This window comes from Choloepus didactylus, chromosome 18, assembly GCF_015220235.1.
Source record: "Choloepus didactylus isolate mChoDid1 chromosome 18, mChoDid1.pri, whole genome shotgun sequence".
NCBI classification, from domain to species: Eukaryota; Metazoa; Chordata; class Mammalia; order Pilosa; family Megalonychidae; genus Choloepus; species Choloepus didactylus.
The window spans coordinates 11,535,953-11,559,307 of record NC_051324.1 but is presented as its reverse complement, the minus strand read 5'-3'; the positions used below and the strand labels follow the sequence as shown (position 1 = coordinate 11,559,307).

At 39.2% G+C, this 23,355-nt stretch overlaps 2 protein-coding genes across 2 annotated transcripts in view; one reads left to right on the top strand and one right to left on the bottom strand.

Moving 5' to 3' along the window:
- Positions 1–4,205: 4,205 nt before the first annotated feature.
- Positions 4,206–23,355, top strand: part of PELP1 (proline, glutamate and leucine rich protein 1) — a 69,782-nt gene continuing 50,632 nt past the window's right edge. Inside the window, 1 exon segment of the mRNA XM_037810011.1 lies at positions 4,206–4,480. Within this exon segment, the coding sequence (XP_037665939.1) occupies positions 4,232–4,480 (249 nt within the window). The 5' untranslated portion in view covers positions 4,206–4,231.
- On the bottom strand, positions 16,577–16,879 carry LOC119514308 (non-histone chromosomal protein HMG-14-like). Its single transcript, XM_037810021.1, has one exon. The coding sequence runs from the start codon at positions 16,877–16,879 to the stop codon at positions 16,577–16,579; it is 303 nt and encodes a 100-aa protein (XP_037665949.1).

Below are 23,355 nucleotides of genomic sequence, written 5' to 3'. Positions count from 1 at the left end.
GGTATCCTTATGTACTATATAGATATCCCTTTTTAGTTTTTAGTGTGTTGGAATGGCTAGAGGGGAAATACCTGAAGCTGTCAAACTGCAACCTAGTGACCCTGATTCTTGAAGATGATTAGATAACTATGTAGCTTACATGGTGTGACTATGTGATTGTGAAAACCTTGTGACTCACACTCCCTTTATCCAGTTATGGACAGATGAATACAAAAAAATGGGTACAAAAATTAAACGAAAAATAGGGTGGGATGGAATGTTTTAGGTGTCCTTTTCTCTTTTTTTAATTAAATTCAGTTTTATTGAGATATATTCACATACCACACAGTCATCCATGGTGTACAATCAACTGTTCACAGTACCATCATAGATAAAAGTAAAAAAGAACATCCAAATCATCTCCCCCATCCCACCCTATTTTTCATTTAATTTTTGTACCCCAAAAGAGTCAAGGGTTGGAGTTTGATAGTTTCAGGTATTTACTTCTAGCTATCCCAATACATTAAAACCTAAAAAGGGTTATCTATATAGCGTGTAAGAATTGTCCACCAGAGTGACCTCTTGACTCCATTTGAAATCTCTCAGCCAGTGAAACTTGATTTTGTTTCATTTCACATCCCCCTTTTGGTCAAGAAGATGTTCTCAATCGCACGATGCGGGGTCCAGATTCATCCCCGGGAGTCATATCCTGCGTTGCCAAGGAGATTTACACCCCTGGGAGTCAGGTCCCACGTAGGGGAGGGCAGTGAGTTCACCTGCCAAGTTGGCTTAGCTAGAGAGAGAGAGGGCCACATCTGAGCAACAAAGAGGTTCTCAGGGGGAGACTCTTAGGCACAATTATAAGCAGGTTTAGTCTCTCTGTAGTAACGAGCTTCATAAGGGCAAGCCCCAAGATAGAGTGTTCGGCATACTTTTTGCTTTTATTTTTATTTTTTTTTGGAGTAAGGAAAATGTTCAAAAACTGTTTTGAGGTGATGAGTGCATAACTATATTATGGTACTGTGAACAACTGATTGTACACTGGATGATTGTAGGGTATGTTAATATATCTCAATAAAACTGTATTTAAAAAAAAAAAAAGGCCAGAAAGACTGGGGAACTACATCACATCCTGGGTGGGAAAAATCATTATTATAATGATTTCAGCTGTCCCCAAATTGCCTATAAATTTAATGCCACATCAGTCAAAACAACAGTGGGATTTTCTTTTTGTGTGTGGCTGTTGACAATTTGATTCTAAATGTAATCAGAAAAATCAACTTTCAAGTATAGCCAGGAAAATTCTGAAAAATAAGAGTGAAGCAGGCACTTGCCTTCCCTGAAAAAATAATTTACTGGCAGCGACAACAATGAAAACGGTGTTATTGGTGCAATAATAATAAATAAGCAATGAGATAGAACAGAGATTCCAGATGTAGACCTATGTGGTAGCATTTCAAGTTAGAGAAATAATGGCATAGTAACATATTAACATATTAACTAAATAGCGTCAGGACAATTGGTTATCCATTTGGGAAAAAAAAAAATCTCTATAAATTCCAAATGGATTAAAGTTTTATATGCACGGAATAAAACTATGAAAGTATTAGAAGAAACTACAGGACATATTTTTATAATTGTGGGAGTAGAGGGAGGCCTTCCAGAACATCAAACCCTAGGACTATAAATAATAGTAGCTAAGACTTAATAGCATTTCCTATGTGCCAAATATTCTCCAAGCACTTTACAAATATCAACTCATTTAATCCCCACAACCCTATGTGTTAAGAGTCTAAATTTATCCCCATTTTACAGATGAAGAAATGGAGTCAGTTATGTAACTTGCTGGATTGCACAACTAGTAAGAGGAAAGCTGGTGTACGAACCCAGCACTCTAGCTCCAGAGTCTGTGCCTTTCATCACACACCTTACGTCAGTCTATGAGATTAACAAATAGCATAAATAAAATAAGACAAATCGGAAGAAAACCCTTGCAACACATATAACAGACAAGAATAATTTCCCACATATACAAGAGTACCTACAAATTAATAAGTCAAAGACAAGCCAATGGGAAAATGGGTAAAAAATATGCAAAGGTAATTAATACAAAAGAAATGCAAATGTCTATTAAACATATGAAAAGTTACTCCATTTCACTATGATGGGTAAAACAAGTTAAAAGAAGGAGTTATTATTTTTCACCATTTGACTGACAAAACTTAAAAAGATAAAAACAGCTAGAATTTGGAATGTGTATAAAGTTAAGAGCACTTTCCTACAAAGTTGCAACCTTGCTAGAGGGCATTTTGCCCATTCCTATCAAAATTAAAAACAGGCATTCTCTTACATCCAACATTCATTTATTCAACAAATACTTACTGAGCACCTTTTATGTGCCAGTACTATTTTAGGTGATGGGAATGAAATAATGAAGAAGACAGGATCCGTTTCATCGAGTTTATATTTTAGACAGAAGAGATAGCCAATAAATAAGAAATAAATACGTATATGTCTGATCGTGATAAGTATTATTAAAAAAATAAGCAGTATGATGTGATAGAGGGTGATAGGGGTTGAAGCGGGGACTATGTAAAAAGAAGCTCTCTCTGAGGATGATGAGATGATATCAGTCATACACAGTCAAGGGAAAGTTTCTGCAGGCAGAAGCAGCTGCTTGTGCAAAGGCCTTGAAATGGGAATGGACTTGCTGGAGGATAGCCAGAAAGCTAGTTTGGCTCCAGGCTAGTGAAAGAAAGTGATATGTGTTGAGGTCTGATCATGTGGATTCTAGTAGGCCAAAAGGAAGAAGAGATGGAATTTCATTTTAATTGCATTTGGAAGCCACTGAAGAGCTTTAAACGGGGTGACGACAACCAATTTACATTTGGAAAGACCACTCTCTTGCTGTGTGGAGAAGAGACTACAGAGAGCCAGGAAGGAAGCAAGGAGAGATGTGTAGAAGCCACTGTAAGAGAGAGAACGGTGGCTTGGATTAGAGCAGCACTGGATATGGAGAAAGAGAGAAAAAATGAACCCAACAGGATTCTGAATGCAGAAGTGCTGGCATATAAGACAATAAGGGAAGAAGAAAGAAAACTCTTAGACTTGAATCTAATAATCACAAAGACACACAAAGATACAGGTTTTAGAGCCCTCACTACATTGGATGTATTAACGAAAAACTGGAGCCGCCCAAAGTATTCAGCAACAGGACAACTTAAGTAAATCACGATGCACCCATTTCATGTTGTAACACACATACTGAGTGAAAAAAGCCAAGTGCAGATGCTGCTCTTGTAAGACAACCTATGTATTTATGTATTTGTATATAGAATAATATTAGGAAAGTATCACATTACTGGAGAAGAGAAAGGATTTGGGAGAGGGACTTCCTCTTTTTACTTTATGCCCTTCGGTATTGTTTGAATTTTTTTTTACGTAATTTTATTGAAATATATTTACATACCATACAATCATCCAAAGTGTACAACAATGTTCACAGTTTCATCATATAGTTGTGCATTCAACACCACAGTCAATTTTTGAACGTTTTCATTACTGCAAAATATAAAAATGAAAATAAAAATAAAAGTAAAAAAGAACATTCAAAGCATCCCATACCTCCCTTCCCCCTCATTTACTTTAAAAAAATTTAAATTGAAATATAGTCACATAACATACAATCATCCAAAGTGTAAAACAATTGTTCCCAGTATCATCATATAGTTGTGCAAAAATCACAATTTCGAATTTGTTTTTGAAAGGCGCGTGTACTGTATCATTTTTGTAGCTGTAAATGTAATTAGAAATGTCTGTCATTCCAGACAAGGAGGCCAGTTCTTTAGACAGAAGTCACTGACCGCCAAATCATACGTGTCCTGAGGCTCCGTTGGCTTAGGGGAAATCATTTAGATTCCGGCGCCTTTTGTCCTGACCACGTGTTCCCCAAACAACACGATAGGACCGCCCCCCGCCCGCCCCCAGCCGAACCCACAGATTAGCCTTTTACTCGCCGGGAACTAAACTTCCGCGGGTCGGGCGCCTCTTGACTCCGTCCTTCCCCGCGCATGCTCCTTCCCAGTCAGAGCGCGCGCGCCCCCCACCCAACTCTAACTTCCATTCACCAGTGCGCAGGACCACAGCCCCCCTCCTCACACCCCTTCCCCACCAGGAGTCCGTCGCGCTGTGTTTGCGTCATCGCGCCGTGTTTGCGTCATCGCGCCACGCCACCACCAGAGCCCCGGTGAAGATGGCGGCAGCCGTTCTTAGCGGGCCCTCTGCGGGCTCCGCGGCTGGGGTTCCCGGCGGGACCGGGGGTCTTTCGGCGATGGGCTCTGGGCCGCGTCTCCGTCTTCTGCTGTTGGAGAGTGTGTCCGGGTTGCTGCAGCCGCGAGCGGGGTCCACCGTCCCTCCCGTGCATCCCCCAGCCCGCTCGGCCCCACATTTGCCCGGGCTTATGTGCCTGTTGCGACTGCATGGGACGGTGGGCGGGGCCCAGGTGAGTCCGTGACCCGCGTACCCGCGGCCTTGTTGGCAGGTTAGCGTGGCACCTGTGGCCGGGAGTCCCGGTGCACAGCAGCCGCAGTAGGGAGGTTGAGGGAAGCAGAACTGGGGGCAGAAAGCGGATGCAGTTATCAGGCCGGACGAGATTCACGCGTTTCTCCTTTACTCTCCGTGAGTTTCTCTAGGGGAGAGAAGGGACTTTCGATTCTAGGCCCCGACACTCATTAGCCTTGTTTTGCTTTAGGGATATCTGTTTTATGGGATTGTTTCTACTCATTTAACGGATGTAGTCCACAAGTAAATGTTCGTTGAGGTTTTATTGAGGACCAGATTTCGTACTAGGCGCTCCTTTTACAGAAGTAATGGCGATGAACAAAATGCTATAAAACACTGTGGGAATTGTGTAAGTAGGGGGCCTCTAGATTAATCTGGATCATTGGAAAGCTTTCCCGAGGAACTAGAGTTTAAACTGAGACCCCAAAGATGAGTAGGGGCCGACTAGGGGAAAAAAATGGAGTCAGGGAAGTTTATGTTGTAAGGCCCCGTGGTAGGTAGGAACAGAAAAACAAAAGGCATTGTGCTTGTGGCTCAGAGGTGGAGGGGAAGAGAGTGGGTGAAAAGAGGCTGGTGAGGTGGGCAGGTAGGACACATCATAAAGAGCTTCTTAGGCCATGTTTGAAGGGTACTTTGGACTATTCTAAGAGCAGCATCTAACATCCATTCAGTACTGCAAGGTAGAAACCCAGGTGTCGTCCTAGACACTTCTTGCTCACACACCCCTGAATGCAATCCATCCAGTCCTGTTAATTTTATCCTCTGAGTAGCTTTCGGATCTCCCCACTCCTTTCCACCATTTTCCCCATGTGAAGGCACTGATTCTAAGAAGGCATAATATATCTTACCATAGCAGATACTCCTTTAATATCTCCTGCGCTCCATCTTCCAAATATTCTTCAAGACCCATTTTCATAGGGTCTTCCTCTTCCAACCTTTACTACTGGAAACTTCCCAGCTCTTTGCTTCCTTACAGGAGGAGGGTTATAACTTCCTAGGTGGTTCAATAATCCTAGCCCCAAATTTATCAATGATGACTTCATTTATTACAGTCCTTAACATTACTCCTCACAGTTGAAGGTGACAAAATCATACTTCTGCTCTTTCAGCCCAGTGTCAGAAGCAGGAGGTGACTGTATATTTTCCCTTTCCTCTAAATCCCTTTTCTCTACTTCATGTAGTCCCCCTGCTTCTTTCCTCAGTCATGCAACAAAGATTTTTTTTCTCTTTTCCCCACCTCAAAACAGGCCCAGAAATGTCTTTTCTCTCATAACTGTTTCTGAAACACTATCTGTCCTGTCTATGAATATGATATCTTTCATCGTCTCTTTCAAGATTTTCTCTCCTCCCTCAAGACCAGCTACATGAACTTAATTTCTTGCTGGTTTTCCCTAAGTGTTTAAAGTCTGCTAAAATTTTATTATTTATTATAATCAATTTCTTTCTTTTTAGTTGTAAAATATACATAACAAAAATTATTTTAACCATTTTAAGTGGACAATTCTCTGGCAATAAGTATATTGACAGTACTGTGTAACTTTCATCACTATCTCTTTCCAGACTATTTTCATACCAAACCAAACTCATACTCATTTAACAATTACTCCCCATTCCCCTCTCCCCCCACCCCTGGTAACCACTATTCTGCTTTCCGTCTCTATGAATTATAAGTATGTCATACAAGAGAAATCATACTGGACATATTTGTCCTTTTATGTATGGCGTATTTCACTCAACATGATGTCTTCTGGATTCATCCATGTTGGAGCATGTACCAGCACTTTCGTTCCTTTTACAGCTGAATAATATTCCGTTGTGTGTATCTACTATTGTATGAAATGTGAGGTCGTATGTCAGTTCTATGTTTAACTTTCTCAGGAATCTCCAAACTGTTTTCCACAGTGGCTGCACCATTTTACGTTCCCACTAACAATGTGTAAGGATTCCTATATCTCTACATCCTCACCAACACTCATTATTTTCAGTTTTTTTAGTAATAGTCATCCCAGAGGGTGTGTACTGGTGTCTCTTTGTAGTTTTAATTTACATTTCTTTAACAGCTGATGACATTGAGCATCTTTTCATATACTTATTGGCTCTTCGGAGAAATGTCTATTCAAATCCTTGGCCCATTTTTTAAAGGTATTGTTTGATTTTTTGTTGTTGAGTTTGTAGGAATTCTTTATATATTCTGAATATTAAACCCTTATCAGATACATGGTTTCCAAATATTTTCTCCCATTCTGTAGGTTGTCTCTTCATTTCCTTGATAATATCCTTTGGTGCACAAAAGTTTTAAATTTTAATGAGGTTCATTTTATTTAGTTTTTCTTTTGTTGCTTCTGCTTTTGGTGTAAAATCTAAAAATCCATTGCCTGTTTTAAGGTCCTGAAGAGATTTCTCTGTGTTTTCTTGTAAGGGTTTTATAGTATTAGCTCTTATATTTAAGCTGTTGATCCATTTTGAATTAATTTTTTAATGTGGTAAGGCATAGAGTGAATGGTCCACAGTCATTCTTTTGCATGTACATTTCCAGTTGTCCTAGAGCCATTTGTTGAAGATACTGTTTCTCCACTGAATGAAATTGCACCTGTTTTAGTCTGGTAGGCTGCCAAAATACAATATACCAGAAATGGGCCGCCTTTTAACAATGGGAATTTATTAGTTTATAGGCTTACAGTTCTGAGGCCATAAAATGTCCAAATCAAGGCATCATCAAGAGGATACTTTCTTCCTGAAGACAGGGTGCTAGTGATTCTGGACTCCTCTGTCAGATGGCAAGGCACATGGCAGCATCTGCTTGTCTTTCCCTTCCTTACCGGGTTTTGTTGCTTCCAGCTTCTGATGTCAGTGTCTTCCTTTCTGTTTCTTTCTCTCTCAGCTTCTGTGTCTTTCTCTCTGTTTCTGTCTCTCTATTCATCCCATTTATAAAGGACTCGAGTAAGAGGATTAAGACCCATCCTGAATAAGGTGGGTCACATCTTAAGTTAAGATCCTGTTCACCAAAAGATCCTGCTTACAATGGTTCCACACCCACAGGAATGATTTAGCTTTAAGAACAACTTTCTGGGGTCCATATGGTTTCAAACCATCACAGCACCCTTGTCAACAACCAGCTGGCCATAGATGTGTGTTATCTCTGGTCTCATTTCTTTTCATTGCTCTGTGTGTCTACTCTTGTGCCAGTACTACACTCTTAATTACTGTAGCTTTGAAAGCAGAAAGTGTGAGTCCTTCAAATTAAAAAAAAAAAAAATTAGGCAAATTTTGGGTGTACAGAGCAATCATGCATAAAATACAGCATTCCCTTACACCACCCTACTGCCAACACTTGCATGGTGTGGCAAATTTGCAACAGTTGATGGTAGCACTTTTTTGCAATTCTATTTTTTTTAACAGTACTATACATTTGTTACAATTGATGAAAGATTATTAAACTAGTAATATTAATTGTTGTTCATAGTTTATGTAGGGGTATTTTTCCCCCCATTCCTAACCTATTTATTTATTTATTTATTTACTTTGTCATGCATGTCTTTATTTTATTACTCATCTACCTATACACTGGATAAAGGGGTTGTCAGTCGCAAGGTTTTACAATCCCATGGTCACAAGATAAAAGCTATGTGGTTACACAATCATTATCAAAGACCCAGGCTACTGGATTACAGTTAAACATTTTCAGGTATTTCCTTCTGGCTACTCTAATACACTGGAAACTAAAAAGAAATATCTGTATAATGAATCAGTAGTTGTAATCGTTTGTTAAATCCAGACTTCTCCATTACAACTCCTCCCTCTCATTTGATCATTCTTCAGTCTTCAGGGATATCTGGGCAATGACCATTCTTACTTCTTGCTGAAAAGGCGTGTTGACATTATGGGATAGAAGAATGAAACCGGTTGATGTTCTTGGAGAGACTGGTACCTCTGGGTTTCAGTATTACCTGGCATAAGAACAATCTAGAGGCTTTCAGTTTCTGAAAAAATAAACCTAATAAGTAAAAGTTTTCTAGAGTCTTAGATAGAGCCCAGGGTATTCTTTAGGGTTTTCAGGAATACTGTTGTTTGGGGCTTGGCATACTGTGGCAAATTGCAATATCTGGCTGACGCTTGCATAAGAGTAACCCCCAGCATGGCATCTTGACTCTATTTGAAATCTCTTAGCCACTGAAACTTAATTTTGTTCCCCGTTTTGGTCAAGAAGGCATTGTCAATCCCATGATTCCAGGGCCAGGCTCATCCCTGGGAGTCATGTCCCACGTTGCCAGGGAGATTTATACCTCTGGGAGTCAGCCCACATGGCGAGGAGTCCTGCAATTTTGTTCTTTTTCAAGGTTGTTTTGGTTATTTGGGGCACCTTGCAATTACATTTGAATTTGAAGATCAGCTTTTCCATTTCTGCAAAAAAGGCTGCTTTAGTGTTGATAGGGATTAGCATTGAATTTGTAGATCACTTTAGGTGTTATTGAATCTTAACAATATTAAATCTTCAATCTATGAACATAGAATATCTTTCCATTTATTTAGGTCTTTTTTAAATTTCTTTCAGCAATGTTTTTTAGTTTTTAGTGTACAAGTCTTTGGCCTCCTTGGTTAAATTTATTCCCAAGTATTTTATTCTTTTTAGGTGCTATTGTAAATGAAATTGCTTTCTTAATGTCCTTTTCAGATTGTTCATTACTGGTGTATAGAAACCCAAGTGACTTCTGGCTTTATCTTGTATCCTGCAACTTTGCGGAATTCATTTATTAGTTCTAGGAGCTTTCTTGTGGATTTTTTTGGGATTTTCTGTATATAGGATCATATCATCTGTGAGTAGGAGTAATTTGACTTCTTCCTTTCAAATTTGGATACCTTTTTTTTTGCTTGACTGCGCTGCCTAGAACTTCCAGTACAATGTCAAATAATAGCGGTGACAGCGGGCATCCTTGTCTTGTTCTGATCTTGGGAAAGCATTCAGTCTTTCACCGTTAATTATGATATTTAGTGTGGTTTTTCATAAATGCACTTTTATCGTGTTGAGAAGTTTCTCTTCTATTCCTAGTTTTCTGAGCATTTTTGTCAAGAAGGGTTTTTGGATTTTGTCAGATGCCTTTCTGCCTCAATTAAGATGATCATGTAGTGTTTTTTTTTTTTAATTCAATTTTATCGAGATATATTCACATACCATACAGTCATCCAAAGTGTACAATCAGTTGTTCATCATACCATCATATAGTTGTACATTTATCACCCCAATCTATTTTTTTAACATTTTCCTTATAACAGAAAAAGTGAAAATAAGAATAAAAAATAAAAGTAAAGAACACCCAAAACACCCCCCCACCCTATTTTTCATTTAGTTTTTTGTCCCCATTTTTCTACTCATCCATCAATACACTGGATAAAGGGAGTGTGATCCACAAGGCTTTCACAATGACACTGTCACCTCTTGTAAGCTACATTGCTATACAATCGTGTTCAAGAGTCAAAGCTACTGGGTTGCAGTTTGATAGTTCCAGATATTTACATTACCCATTCCAATGCATTAAAACCTAAAAAGGGATATCTATATAGTGCATAAGATTGCCCACCAGAGTGACCTCTCGACTCCATTTGGAATGTCTCAGCCACTGAAACTTCATTTCATTTCATTTCGCATCCCCCTTTTGGGGGATGTTCTCAATCTCACAATATCAGGTCCGGATTCATCCCCTGGAGTCATATCCCGTGTTCCCAGGGAGATTTACACCCCAGGAGTCAGATCCCACATAGTGGGGAGGGCAGTGAGTTCACCCTCCGAGTTTGCTTAGCTAGAGAGAGGGGGCCACATCTAAGCAACAAAGAGGTACACAGGGGGGAGACTCTTAGGCACTATTATAAGCAGGTTTAGCCTCTCCTTTGCAGTGACGAGCTTCATAAGGGCAAGTCCCGTGACAGAGGGCTCAGCACATCAAACCGCGTCCTCAATGTTTGTGAGAACATCAGCAAAAATCCAGGTGAGGAAGCCCAGCACCTCTGCATTTCCCCCCAGCTCCTCAGGGAGGCACTGCGTATATATTTTTATTCTCTGTCGAAATTACTTAGGGATGTGTTGGCTGTTTCACACTATCCTGTGCAAACCTACCAGGTCTCACTTCCTATTCAAAATTCCGTGTAATTACGGTATTTGAACGAACTGTGCAAGTTAAATTGTTTAGGAAATACAGATCTTCCACCAACTAAACACCTCTTCCCTTGGTCCCAAATGGAATTTGAGGTTTTAAAACGCAGTCAGTATATTCATTTACCCTTTGGCCCGATTTGCCCTAGTTCTAACTATATCTGCTTCATTCATATCTCTAGTTGAAGTCTGGATTCTTTTTCAGTTTTTTTTTAACAGTTGCTATATGTGCTAATACATTCATATCTGCCAAGTTCTAGCTCTGAGTTTCAGGTGTCACACAGGTACCCAAAGTTCCAGGGATCGATCAGGTTATACACAAAGGGAGCAGCATCTCGGAATCTGGATATAGCAGTTACAATTCAGGAATAGAGGTGACTGCTGTAAGAGCTTACAATCTAGGGACCATTACAATAAGCGTTCCCCTGATGAGCTGTTCTCTAAGGTTCAATTCTGAGTTTACACATTGTAGTTAGTCCATATTGGTGGGGCATTATAGGGTTTGCCTTTGTTTCTGGAGTACTTCACTCAAAATACTGTCTACAGGTTCCATTCACCTTGTTATGTGTGATCATGTGTTTTTTTTTTCATTCATTTTAGTAATGTGGTAGTACATTGTTTTTTTTGTTTTTGTTTTTTTTAAATGTTGAACCATTGCCGTATTCCTGCAATAAATCCCCCTTGGTCATGGTGTATAAACCTTTTAATATACTGTTGGATTGGTTTGCCATTTTTTTGTTGAGGAAGTTTGCATCTACGTTTATTAGGCATGTTGGTCTGTTTTTTGGAAGAGTTTGAGAAGGATTGGTGTTAAATCTTTAAATGTTTGGTAAAATTCAGCAGTGAAACCATAGAGTCCTCGACTTTTCTAGGTTGGGAGGTTTTAAATAACTGATTCAATCTCTTTGATATAGGTCCATTGATATTTCCTGTTACTTCTTGTGTTAGGTTAGGTAATTTGTATGTTTCTAGGAATTGTGCATTTCATCTAGGTTTTCTGATGTGTTGGCATATAATTGTTCATTGTACCCTGTTATAATCCATTTTACGTTTGTAAGGTTGATAGTAATGTCCCCACTTCCATTCCTGATTTTAGTTACTTGTGACCTCTCTCTTTGTCCGTTTTGGAAGGCAATTTTGCTGGATAGAGAATTCTTTGTTGGCATTATTTTACTTTCAGCATTTTAAATATTTCTTCCCACTGCTTTCTTGCCTCCATGCTTTCCTATGAGAAATTGGCACTTAATCTTAATTGAGGCTTCCTTGTATGTGACATGTTGCTTCTCTCTTGAGACTTTCAGAATTCTCTATTTTTGGCATTCTACAGTTTCAGTATAACATGGTGTGATATGTGTCTGTTTGGCTTTATCCTGTTTGAAGTTTGTTGAGCATCTTGGATGTGTATGTTCATGTCTTTTGTTAAATTTGGGAACTTTCCAGCCATTATTTCTTTGAATATCCTTTCTTCTCCTTTCTTTCTTCTCCTTCTGTGAATTTCACACCCTTATATTGGTACGCTTGATGGTATCTCACAGGTTCCTCATGCTCTGTTCCCTTTTCTTCATTCTTCTTTCTGTTCCTCAGACTAGATTATTTCAATTTTCTTATCTTTAAGTTCACTGATTCTTCTGCCAGTTCCAATCTGATGCTGAACCCCTCTAGGGAATTTTAAATTTCTCTTACTGTGGTCTTTGGCTCTGTTTGATTTCTTTTCATGATTTCCATCTCTATATTGATTTTCTCTTTGTGTTCCTCTATTATTGTTTTCCTGATGTCCTTGAGTTCTTTGTCCATGTTTTCCTTTAGCCCTCTGAGCATATTTAGGATATTTTTAAAAAAGTCTTTGTCTGGAATGTCTCAGGTCTGATCCTCGTCACTGATGGTTTCTGATGCTTTAGTCTTCTTTGCCTGGGCCATTGCTTCTTGTTTTATAATCTTTTGTTGAAAACTGGATATTTTGATTTCTGGAATTTAAGACTGTAACGCTTCTGTTCCTTAGACTTGTTATGACAGAGCTTTCTTTCAATGCCGGAAACTAACAACAACAACAACAACAAAAAAAAAAAACAAAAAAAACACACCTTTCCCAGTCTGTACACATTGACACGTGTGAGTGCTTACCTCCAGAGCTTACCCATATGGTGAGTTTAGAGAATTGCCACTGGCCAAAGCATAGGGGCCTCTCTTGTCCTTTCTGTGCATGTGTCTTGGGCCTGTGTGTTTGGTCCTAGGGATTCCCCCATTTATACATATACAAATGTCTCCCCTTCCCTAGGAAACAGTTTCCTGTCAGTCCCAGGCACTGCCCTGTATGTCATACAGCCAACAGTCCCTTGTCCTAGACAGCCACTTGTCTGCTTTCCTCCAGCATTCTGTGAGAGCTCTGTTAACTGCCCTCCATATGGAGGGCAATTTCTGGTACAACAAGCCCCTCAGGCCACCACCAAACAGAATGGGACAGATATACATGCTCCTAGGATGTACACGAGAGTTACTCTGCTCCTTCTGGAACCAGAACTAGGAATCTCCACTGGGAACATGGCCAGCTTTGCACCAAGCTAGTGAGGAGATGGAGGAGGGACCAGTCAGTACACCAGGAGATTCTTCTGCTTTTTTTTTTAATACAATTTTATTGAGATATAGTCACATACCATGCAATCATCCAAAGTATACAATCAGTTGTTCACAATATCATCATATAGTTGTACATTCATTACCACAATCAATTTTTGAGCATTTTTATTACTCCAAAAAATAAAAAGTAAAAAAGAACACCCAAAACATCTCAATCCTTCCGCTTTTAAGTGACCTTTTTCTTAATTTGGCTCTTACCCCATTACTGCAATCCTTCAACTGTTTCCTGGAGCATTGAAAAAAGATATTTCTGTGGTCTTTGGCTCTGTTTGGTTTCTTTTCATAAGTTCCATCTCTATATTGATTTTCTCTTTGTGTTCCTCTATTATTGTTCTTTCTGGTTGTTCAAAGCTTCTGTGGGAGGATGAAACCCTGAAGCTTCTCACTCCCTGTGCTGGTTTGGATATATTATGTCCCCCAGAAGAACCATGATCGTTTAATCCAGTCTTGTGGGGTGGAACTTTTGATTGAATGTTTCCATGGAGATGTGACCCACTCAACTGTGGGTGAGAACTTTGATTGGGTTATTTCCATGGAGGTGTGGACCCTGCCCATTCCAGGTGGGTTTTGACTAGTTCACTGGAGTATTAAGAGAGCTCAGGAGCCAACACAGGGCCTGATATTTAGAGATGTTTGGAGATGCGGACATAAGGACTTTCGAAGATGCTAAGCTAAGAGATGAAGTCCAGAGTTTGCCCTGGAGAAGCTGAGAGAGGACCCACAGATGCTTAGAGAGAAATGTCCTGGGAGAAAGAAACAAGGTTGCAGAGTTGCTGAGAGAGAGGAGCTAAGACCGACACCCAGAGACATTTTGAAGAAAGCCATTTTTGAGACACAGCCTGGGAGCAAAGGACCAGCAGATGCCAGCCACATGCCTTCTCAAGCTGACAGAGGTGTTCTGGATGCCATTGCCTTTCTTTAGTGAAGGTATCCTCTTGTTGTTGCCTTAGTTTGGACACGTTTACGGCCTTGGAACTCTAGATTTGTCACCTAATAAATCCCCTTTATAAAAGCCAATCCATTTCTGGTATTTTGCTTAACAGCAGCTCTAGCAAACCAGAACACTCCCCCATCTTGATTGGGGCAGGGCTCCCACTCTGGCTCTCTTGATCAGTGTTTGCATGGAATATTTTTTCCACCCTTTTAGTTTCAATCTCTTTGACTTTGTCCCTAAAGTGAGTCTCTTATTGATAGCATATAGATGGATCATGCTTTTTTGTCCAGTCTACCAGTCTCTGTCTTTTGATAGGGGAGTTTAATCCATTGACATGTACTGTAATAACTGAGAAGGAAGGATTTACTTATGCCATTTATCTATTTGTTTTCTGTATGTCTTCTGTGGTTTTTGTTCCTTAGTTACTCCATTACTGCCTTTTTTCTTTTTTCTTTTTTCTTTTGTTTGTTTGTGTTTATAGTGTACCATTTTGATCCTTTCTTTTTCTCTGTATTTTTTAGTTATCTTCTTGGTGGCTGCCTTTATAATTACTATTAATATCTTAAATTATTAACAACCTAATTTGACTAATACCAACCTTGTTTTAGGAGTACAAACTCATCGCCTATATATCTTCATCCCTCCCCCATTATATTGTTACTGTCTCAGATTACATTTTTTTTTCCAAGTATTTTTATTGCAAACTCATGGAGTAACTGGGGATTGTGATATGGAGATATATCCTTGGGTTGTTTTTTTTTTTTTTTTTTTTTTAATTCAGTTTTATTGAAATATATTCACAAACCATACAGTCATCCATGGTATACAATCAACTGTTCACAGTATGATCATATACTTATGCGTTCATCACCACAATCTATTTCTGAACATTTTCCTTACATCAGAAAGAATCAGAATAAGAATAAAAAATAAAAGTGAAAAGAGAATACCCAAACCATCCCCCCATCCCACCCTATTTGTCATTTAGTTTTTACTCCCATTTTTCTACTGATTTTTTTTCAATTTTTTAACTTTGTTTATCAAAAAATTAAAAACAAACAGGCAAACAACAACCAAAAAAACCCCACAACATTTCAAACAAAGCAATGGATTATATCCTTGGGTTTTATATGGAAAATTGGCCCAGTTTCATAGTTGGCCTTCACCATCTCTACAGACTAGTAAGAAAGCAAACTGGGTGTACAATATATATGTAAGTTCTCAAAAATACAAATCATGCTAGGTATAGTTGTATCTTGTTCTGTATCATAAGCTTACTTCACATAAAAGAAAAGCTATTTTCTTCACTTCAGAAGATACTAAGATTCTTTTCCATTATTAAACCAGTACAGACATATAAACCTCTTCAGAGTACGCTGTAGATGTTCAAATAGTACAGACGGATTAAACATTTCACTCTTTCAAATTTAAAAGTAACTCTGGAAGACAGATGTGGAAATACTCTAAATGAAATTTAAGTCAGAATTTAACCCATGGGTTTCAAAAAAGTCTTTCATAATTGAGATTTTATTGGTTCTGAAGCTCAGCACACAGACATTATGAACAATTTGTACACCATTAACGTATGTACTGAAAATCTAAAAAGCCATATAGTTGTAATTCTTTTCTAAAGTTATTCCAGTGGCTTTCCAGCTTAAAATTCAGAGGGAAGTTTTCCCTAAGAGGATATCAAGTACCAATATCTTCAAATGTTGATAAGCTGTTACATTGTAAGTCTCACTAATTCACAATTTAATATCATACACACTGCATACTCACATTTCTAATCTTTCACAGCATATAACAAAGTTATTAGGAAAACTGGACGACCACAACCAAGGATGTTACAGAGTACACACAATTCTGACAGGGAGAGCCAAGATCAGAGAGGAGTTTTAAGAAACAATTCTACTAAAAAACCTGGGAATAGAAGTAACTTAAAATGTTCAAGACATATTAAATGCAAGACTGTGACTCCAAGTTCATCATTTAGTATGCGTTGTATTATAGGGTATAAAAACTGCCACTCCCCACACTATGGAATTTTAAAGTTGACAAACAAGACAGCCAAAGCCTCCCATAATTCAATATCCCACTATTTGCTGGTTGTTCCAAAGAATAAACAACCAGGAAATGATTTCTCCTCTTAAAAAAAAGCATTTACACTTAAAAAAATGGGATGAGGTGGGAGTTCAATTTCCTTAAAAATGTTTCTTCTAGAGCTACTAAAAAACCTGCATTCACAAAATAGTTGATAAAAATATTCCTCTGAATTGTACAAGAAGGGAGAAACAGGGATCACTGATAAGACATGGTATACGATATTAATCAGACTTGGCTTCTTTCTCTCCTGCTTCATTAGAGGCTGGACTCTCTTCATTTTTAGTTTCTCCATTTTCTGCAGCTAAATCTTCTTTGGTCTCTTCATTAGCCACTTCAGCTGGTTTTCCCTTTGCTGTTTTCCCTTTTGGTTGCTCTTTTTTGTCTGAAGACTTATCCTTTCCTGCTGCCTTTTTTGGCTTTGTTTCCACGTTCACAGGAGCAGGCTTAGCTGACAGCCTTGCCGACCTCCTCTTGGGCTCCTCCTTCCCCGCGCCCTGGGCCTGGCTGACCTTCCTCTTGGGCATCTTGGCGGTGGAGCAGGCACTTGCTGGGTGGTGGGTGCTGTGGGCCACCGTGTGCCGAGAGCCCTCACAGAGCCAGGCTGCTGGCCGCTGTTGCTCCTCTCAGTGCCCTAGCTGCTGGGACCCGCTCATATCACGTCCTTATACATTGTGTCCCCATTAACGTAGATTTAAAATATTTTGCCCCTTTGCCTGTTAAGTCATATGGAGGTGGGAGAAGCAGTTAAAAACCAAAAACACAATAATAAATTGTTAAATAAACAGGGTTTTATATACTTCTGTAGTTACCTAACCACTGTTCTTTATTTCTTCTTACTGGCTTCACGTTACTGTCCAGTGTCCTTTTATTTCAGCCTAAATAACTTCCTTTAGCATTTCTTATAGAGCAGGTCTTCTGGTAATGAACTTCAACTTTTGTTCGTCTGTAAGTGTCTTAATTTCTCCTTCATTCATTTTTTTATAAATGCAATTTTATTGAAATTTATTCACTTACCAGACAGTTACCCAAAGTGTACAATCAGTTGTTCACAGTATCATCATATAGCTATGCATTTTTCACCACAATCACTTTTTTGAACATTTTCATTACTCCAAGAAATGAAAATGAAAACAGGAATAAAAATAAAAGTAGGGAAGAACACCCAAAACATCTTATGCACCCTCCCCCAATATTTATTTACTTTTTGTCCCCCGTTTTTCTATTCATCTGTCTATACACTGGATAAAGGGCGTGTGAGCCACAAGGTTTTCACAATCACACAGTCACATCGTATAAGCTATATAGTTATAAAATCATCTTTAAGAATCAAGGATACTGGATTGCAGTTCAACAGTTTCAGGTATTTCCTTTTAGCTATTCTAATACACTAATAACTAAAAAGGGGTATCTATAAAATGCATAAGAGTAACCTTCATGATGACCTCTCAACTCCATTTGAAATCTGTCAGCCACTGAAACTTTATTTTGTTTCATTTCTCTTCCCCCTTTTGGTCAAGAAGGCTTTCTCAGTCCCATGATGCTGGGTCCAGGCTTGTCCCTGGAAGTCACATCCCATGTTGCTGGGGAGATTTACACCCCTGGGAGTCATGTCCCACGTTGGGGGGGTGGGGTGTGGAGAGCAGTGAGTCTACCTGCAGTGTTGGCTTAGAGACAGGCCACATCTGAGGAATGAAAGAGGTTCTGTGGGGGTGACTCCTAGGCACAGTTATAAGTAGGCTTAGCCTCTCCTTTGCAGTAACAAGCTTCATAATGGCAAGCTCCAAGATTGAGGGCTTGGCCTACTCCAGTGATAATCCCCTGTGCTTGCAAGAATATCAGGAATTCCTCAGGTGGGGAAGTTTAATATTTCCATTTTTTTCCCAGTCCCTCAAGGAGGCGTTGAAGGTATATTTTTGTTCTCTTCCCAGATTACTCTGAGATGTATTGGAGCTTCATGCTAACCTGTACAAACCAACCAGATTCCACCTCCTGTTCAAGGTTCCATGTAATTATGGTGTTTGAATAAACTGACCCTACAAGTCTACAGAAAATATAGATTTTCCACCAAATAAACATCAATTCCTTTGGTCTCACATAGGAGTTAAAGTTTTAAAACACAGTCAATATCATCCTTTTCACTTTAGTCTGGTTTACCTTAGTCCTAACCAAGTCCACTTTGTTCATATTTGTAATTAAAATCTGATCTCTTTTTCAGCCTCTTTAATATTTGCTGTGTGGGGTAATGCTGGCATTCATAGCTGCCGAACTCTGAGTCTCAGGTGTCACACAGATACCTGAAATTCTGGAGACTGACCAGGTTATACACAAACATCTCAGAATTTAGAAATAACCTTTACAACTCATGAATAGATGTGGCTGCTCTAAGAACTTACAATCTAGGAACATTTAACATTATCCTTCTGATAAGCTGTGCTCTCAGATTTAATTCTCAGTTTGCACATTATAGTTAGTCTGTATTAGTAAGGCATTATAAAGTTTGTCTGGCTTATTTCACCCATCATACTGTCCTCAAGGTCCATTCACCTGGTTGTATACCTCACAACTTCATTTCTTCTTGCCGCTGCTCAATATTACATTGAATATTACAGTTAAATCATTCCATTTATCAGTTGATGTACACTTAGGTCACCGCCATCGTTGTGAATCGTGAATACTGCCATCATAAACACCAGGGTGCAATATCCATTCATGTCCCTGCTTTCAGTTCTTCCAAGTATACGCCCAGTAATGGGGTTACAGGACCATACAACAACCCCATAGTTAGCTTTCTGTGGAACCACCATACTGCCCTCCAGATGGGCTGCACCATTCTGTGTCCCTACCAACAGTGAATAGGTACATCCCTCTCTCCACATTCTCTCCAGGACTTGTATCCCTCTGTTTTTTAAACAGTTTCATTCACACACCATACAATCCATTTTAAGTAAACAGTCACAAAGTTTACTTAGTCACGTAGTTATGCATTTACCTCCACAACCTGTATGAGGACATTTTCATTTCTTCTACACAAGAAAGAGGAAAAGGAAGGAAAAAATGAAGAATAAAATATAAGAAAAATGAAATAAAATAAAATGCAATGAAAAGGTCAGACAACACCACCACAAGAATCCCATAACAGTCCCTTATAACACCCTCTTATAGACACTTAGCTTTGGTATATTGCCTTTGTTACAATTAATGGTAGCATCTTAGAGTGTTATCATTAACTATAAACTCTACTTTGCATTGATTGTAATTTTTTCCCTTGTACCATCCAATTTTCAACACCTTGCAATGTTGGCATTCATTTGTTCTTTTTTTAAAAACATTTTCCTTGCTAAAAAATCTCATTTTTGCTAAGTTTTCAAAACGGAGCAACATACTGCTTTTGAAGTATTCCAAGGGACTGTTTGCAAAAACGTGATTTTTCTGCCTAGGAAAACACCATAGAAGTCAATGAAAGCTGTATTATGAATAGTTTTTAAAATGGAGCAACATACTACTTTCGCAGATTGCCAAGTGACTGCAAAAAAGTGATTTTACAGCCCAGGAAAACACCATAGAATTCAATGAAAGGTGTATTATGCTTAGTTTTCAAAATGGATTGTCACACTGCTTTCTCAGTGTTACAAGTGACTGCAAAAAGGTGATTTTTCGGCCCAGTAAAACACCATTGAAGTCAGTGTAATATGTATTATGCTTAGTTTTCAAAACAGAGCAACATACTGCTTTTGCAGCGTTCCAAATGACTGTTTGCAAAAAAGTGATTTTTCAGCCCAGGATAGCACTATAGAAGTCAATGAGAGCTGTATTAGGATTAGTTTCCAAATGGAGCAATATATTGCTTTCACTGTGTCCAAGTGACTGTTTGCAAAAATGTGATTTTTCAGCCCAGGAAAACAGCATAGAAGTCAATGAATGCTCTATTATGCTTAGTTTTCAAGACGGAGCAACATACTGCTTTCGCAGAGTTCCAAGTGACTGTTTGCAAAAAAGTTGTTTTTTCAGCACTGACCACTCTAGGTTTCAGTAAGTTATACAATCCCAGTCTTTATCTTCTTTCTTTCCTTCTGGTGTCGTACATGCCCCTAGCCTTCCTCTTTCAATCGTCCTCACACTCATCTTTGTTCAGAATACTTACAGTATTGTGCTACCATTACACAGTATTAGGCTGTCCATTTCTGGATCTATACAGTCAATCCTGTTTACCCTTATGTACTCCTTCAGCATCAAATGCCCAATTTCTAACTTCTTTCTATCTCCTGATAACCTATGTTCTCAACTTTAACTCTCAAATTTTGCTCATCAATGAAAGTTCATATTAGTGAGTCCATAGGGTACTCATCCTTTTGTTTCTGGCTAATTTCATTCAATGTAATGTCTGCTGTCTACCATTTTGATTTTTGAATTTATCTGTCATATTTTATTTTCCCTCTCTCTCTCTATTCTCATATAGCCTTCATTTCTACTGTCTTCTCCAAACGTCTCTCTCCTGTCTTTTCCTATCTGCCTGTAGTGTTCCCTTTACTATTTCTTGTAGAGCAGGTCTCTTGTTCACAAACTCTCTCAGTGTCTGTTTGAAAGTATTTTAAACTCTCCCTCATTTTTTGAAGGACAGTTTTGCTGGATATAGAATTCTTGGTTAGTAGTTTTTCTCTTTCGGTATCTAAATTTATCATGCCACTGCCTTCTTGCTGCTGCAGTTTCTACTGAGAAATCTGCACATAGTTTTATCGAGCTTCCCTTGTATGTGATGGGTTGCTTTTTTCTCTTTCTGTTCTCAGAATTCTCTATGTCTTTGACATTTGATAATCTGATTAAGTGTCTTGGAGTAGGTCTATTCAGATCTAGTCTGTTTGGCGTATGCTGTGCTTCTTGGATCTGCAATTTTATGTCTTTCTTAAGAGATGGGAAATTTTCAGTGATTATTTCCTCCATTATTGCTTCTGTCCCTTTTCCCTTCTGTCTTCCTTCTGGGACACCCATGACACGTACATTCATGTGCTTCATGTAATCATTCAATTCCCTGAGATATTGCTCATGTTTTTCCATCCTTTTCCCTATTGGTTCTTTTGTGTGTAGGATTTCAGATGTCCTGTTGTCCAGTTCATGAATCTTTTTTTCTACCTCTTCAAATCTGCTGTTGTGTGTCTCCATTGTGTTTTTCATCTTTTGTGTTGTGCCTTTCATTCCCTTAAGTTTTGCCAATTGTTTTTTTTCAAACTTTCAGGTTCTTCCTTATGTTCACCCAGTGTCTTCTTTTTGTCCTTCATCTCTTTTGCCATAGCTTCCCTCAACTCGTTGATTTTTTGAAGTGATTTAGCATATTTGTTTGAAGATCTTTGATTAGTTGTTTCAACTCCTGTATCTCATTTGAAGTGTAGGTTTGTTCCTTTGATTGGGCTGTATCTTCATTTTTCTCTAGTGTGATTCATAATTTTTGTTGTCCAGGCATCTGGTTTCCTTGATTACCCCAATCAGATTTTCCCAGACCACATGGGCCCTGATCTCAGGAGGATGTAATCTGTATCAGGTTTCCCTGAGTATGAGACCCGGACATTCCTGTGAGGCTTCTAGGTGCTGTGCTTTTCCTGTCCTCCCCAGCAGGTGGCACTTGTCAACTTGCAGCCCCCCACCAATGTAAAGAGGTGCATTGCCTTTAATTCTCAGTAGACCCTTTCCCTGCCAGGGGCTGAGGGTGTCAGAAGCCAAGCTTAAGCTATTTCTGTCCCCCCCACCCCCACCCCTACCCCAGGCCCTATGGTCTGAATTCTCTGATGGAGGGCAGCCACTTGAGCTGGGCCCTGCCCCCCTTTTGTTAGGGAAGATGCCCCCTTCAGGGGTTTATTACCTACACTTGACTTCTTCCTTTGTCTCTCTATCTTAACTACACCCTTGCCTGGGTCAGCACTGACAATTGAAAATGCCTGAGGCTTTCTCTAATGAGCCACTTGGAATGAGAGAAATAAAACAGGAAAAAAGAAAGAAATCACCTTTCCACAGCCAGTCCCCAGCCCCCCAGTTACCAGTCAAGAACCAGGGCTGGTACCCAGTTCTACATGCCCTTTTTCTTGGCACACAGCTCTTTTTTAGTATTCTGAGATCAGCTGACTCCAGAAGCCTCTGTTTTTATTTATTTATGTATCTTTTTCCCGTTAGTCCCACCCCCTCTCTACTGAGAGAAGCCTAGGGTTCCTTTCCCGGTTGCTCTGGGTTTAACTGTGCTTGTAGCTTGTGTTCAGTAGGCTAAGTTTGTTAATTAAAACCACAGTTGGAACTTGCTTGAGTTTCTTTTTCCTTGCTGTGGGTAACCTGCTTCTTTTTCCCACAGGGAAGAATTTCAACTCAGCCTGCCATGCCAGTGGGGGAGGGGTGCCAGCGCCGCAGTTTGGGGAGCTTTACTTACAGTTCTGTGCTGCAATCTCAGCCGTTCCACCCATTTCAGAGTGGTGTATGATGTGTGTTCAGTCACAGATGTCCCCCAACAATTGTTCCAGAGTATTTACTAGTTGTTCCTGGCTATATTCTAGTTGTTCCAGAGGACTAAATAAATGCCATATCTCCCTAAGCCACCATTTTGCCCTGCCCTCTCTCCTTCATTCTTGAAGGGTAATTTTACAGGATATAGAATTCTTGGTTGACCCTGTTTTTTTTTTTTTTTTTCTTTAAGGGCTTTAAATATGCTATCCAATTGTCTTTTGGCCTCCATGATTTCTGATTAGGAATTTTCTGTTAACCTTATTGGGGATCCCTTGTATGTAACAAGTAGCTTCTCTCTTGGCTGCTTTCAAAATCCTCTCTGTCTTTGGATTTTGGCAATTTCGCTATAGCATGTCTTGGTGTAGATCTCTTAGGCTATCCTGCTTGCAGTTCATTGAGATTCCTGGACGTGTATATTCATGTTTTTCATCAGGTTTGGGAAGATTTTGGACATTATTTCTTTAGATAACTTTTCTGTCTCTTTCTCTCTTGTCCTTCTGGGACTGCAGTGATGCATATG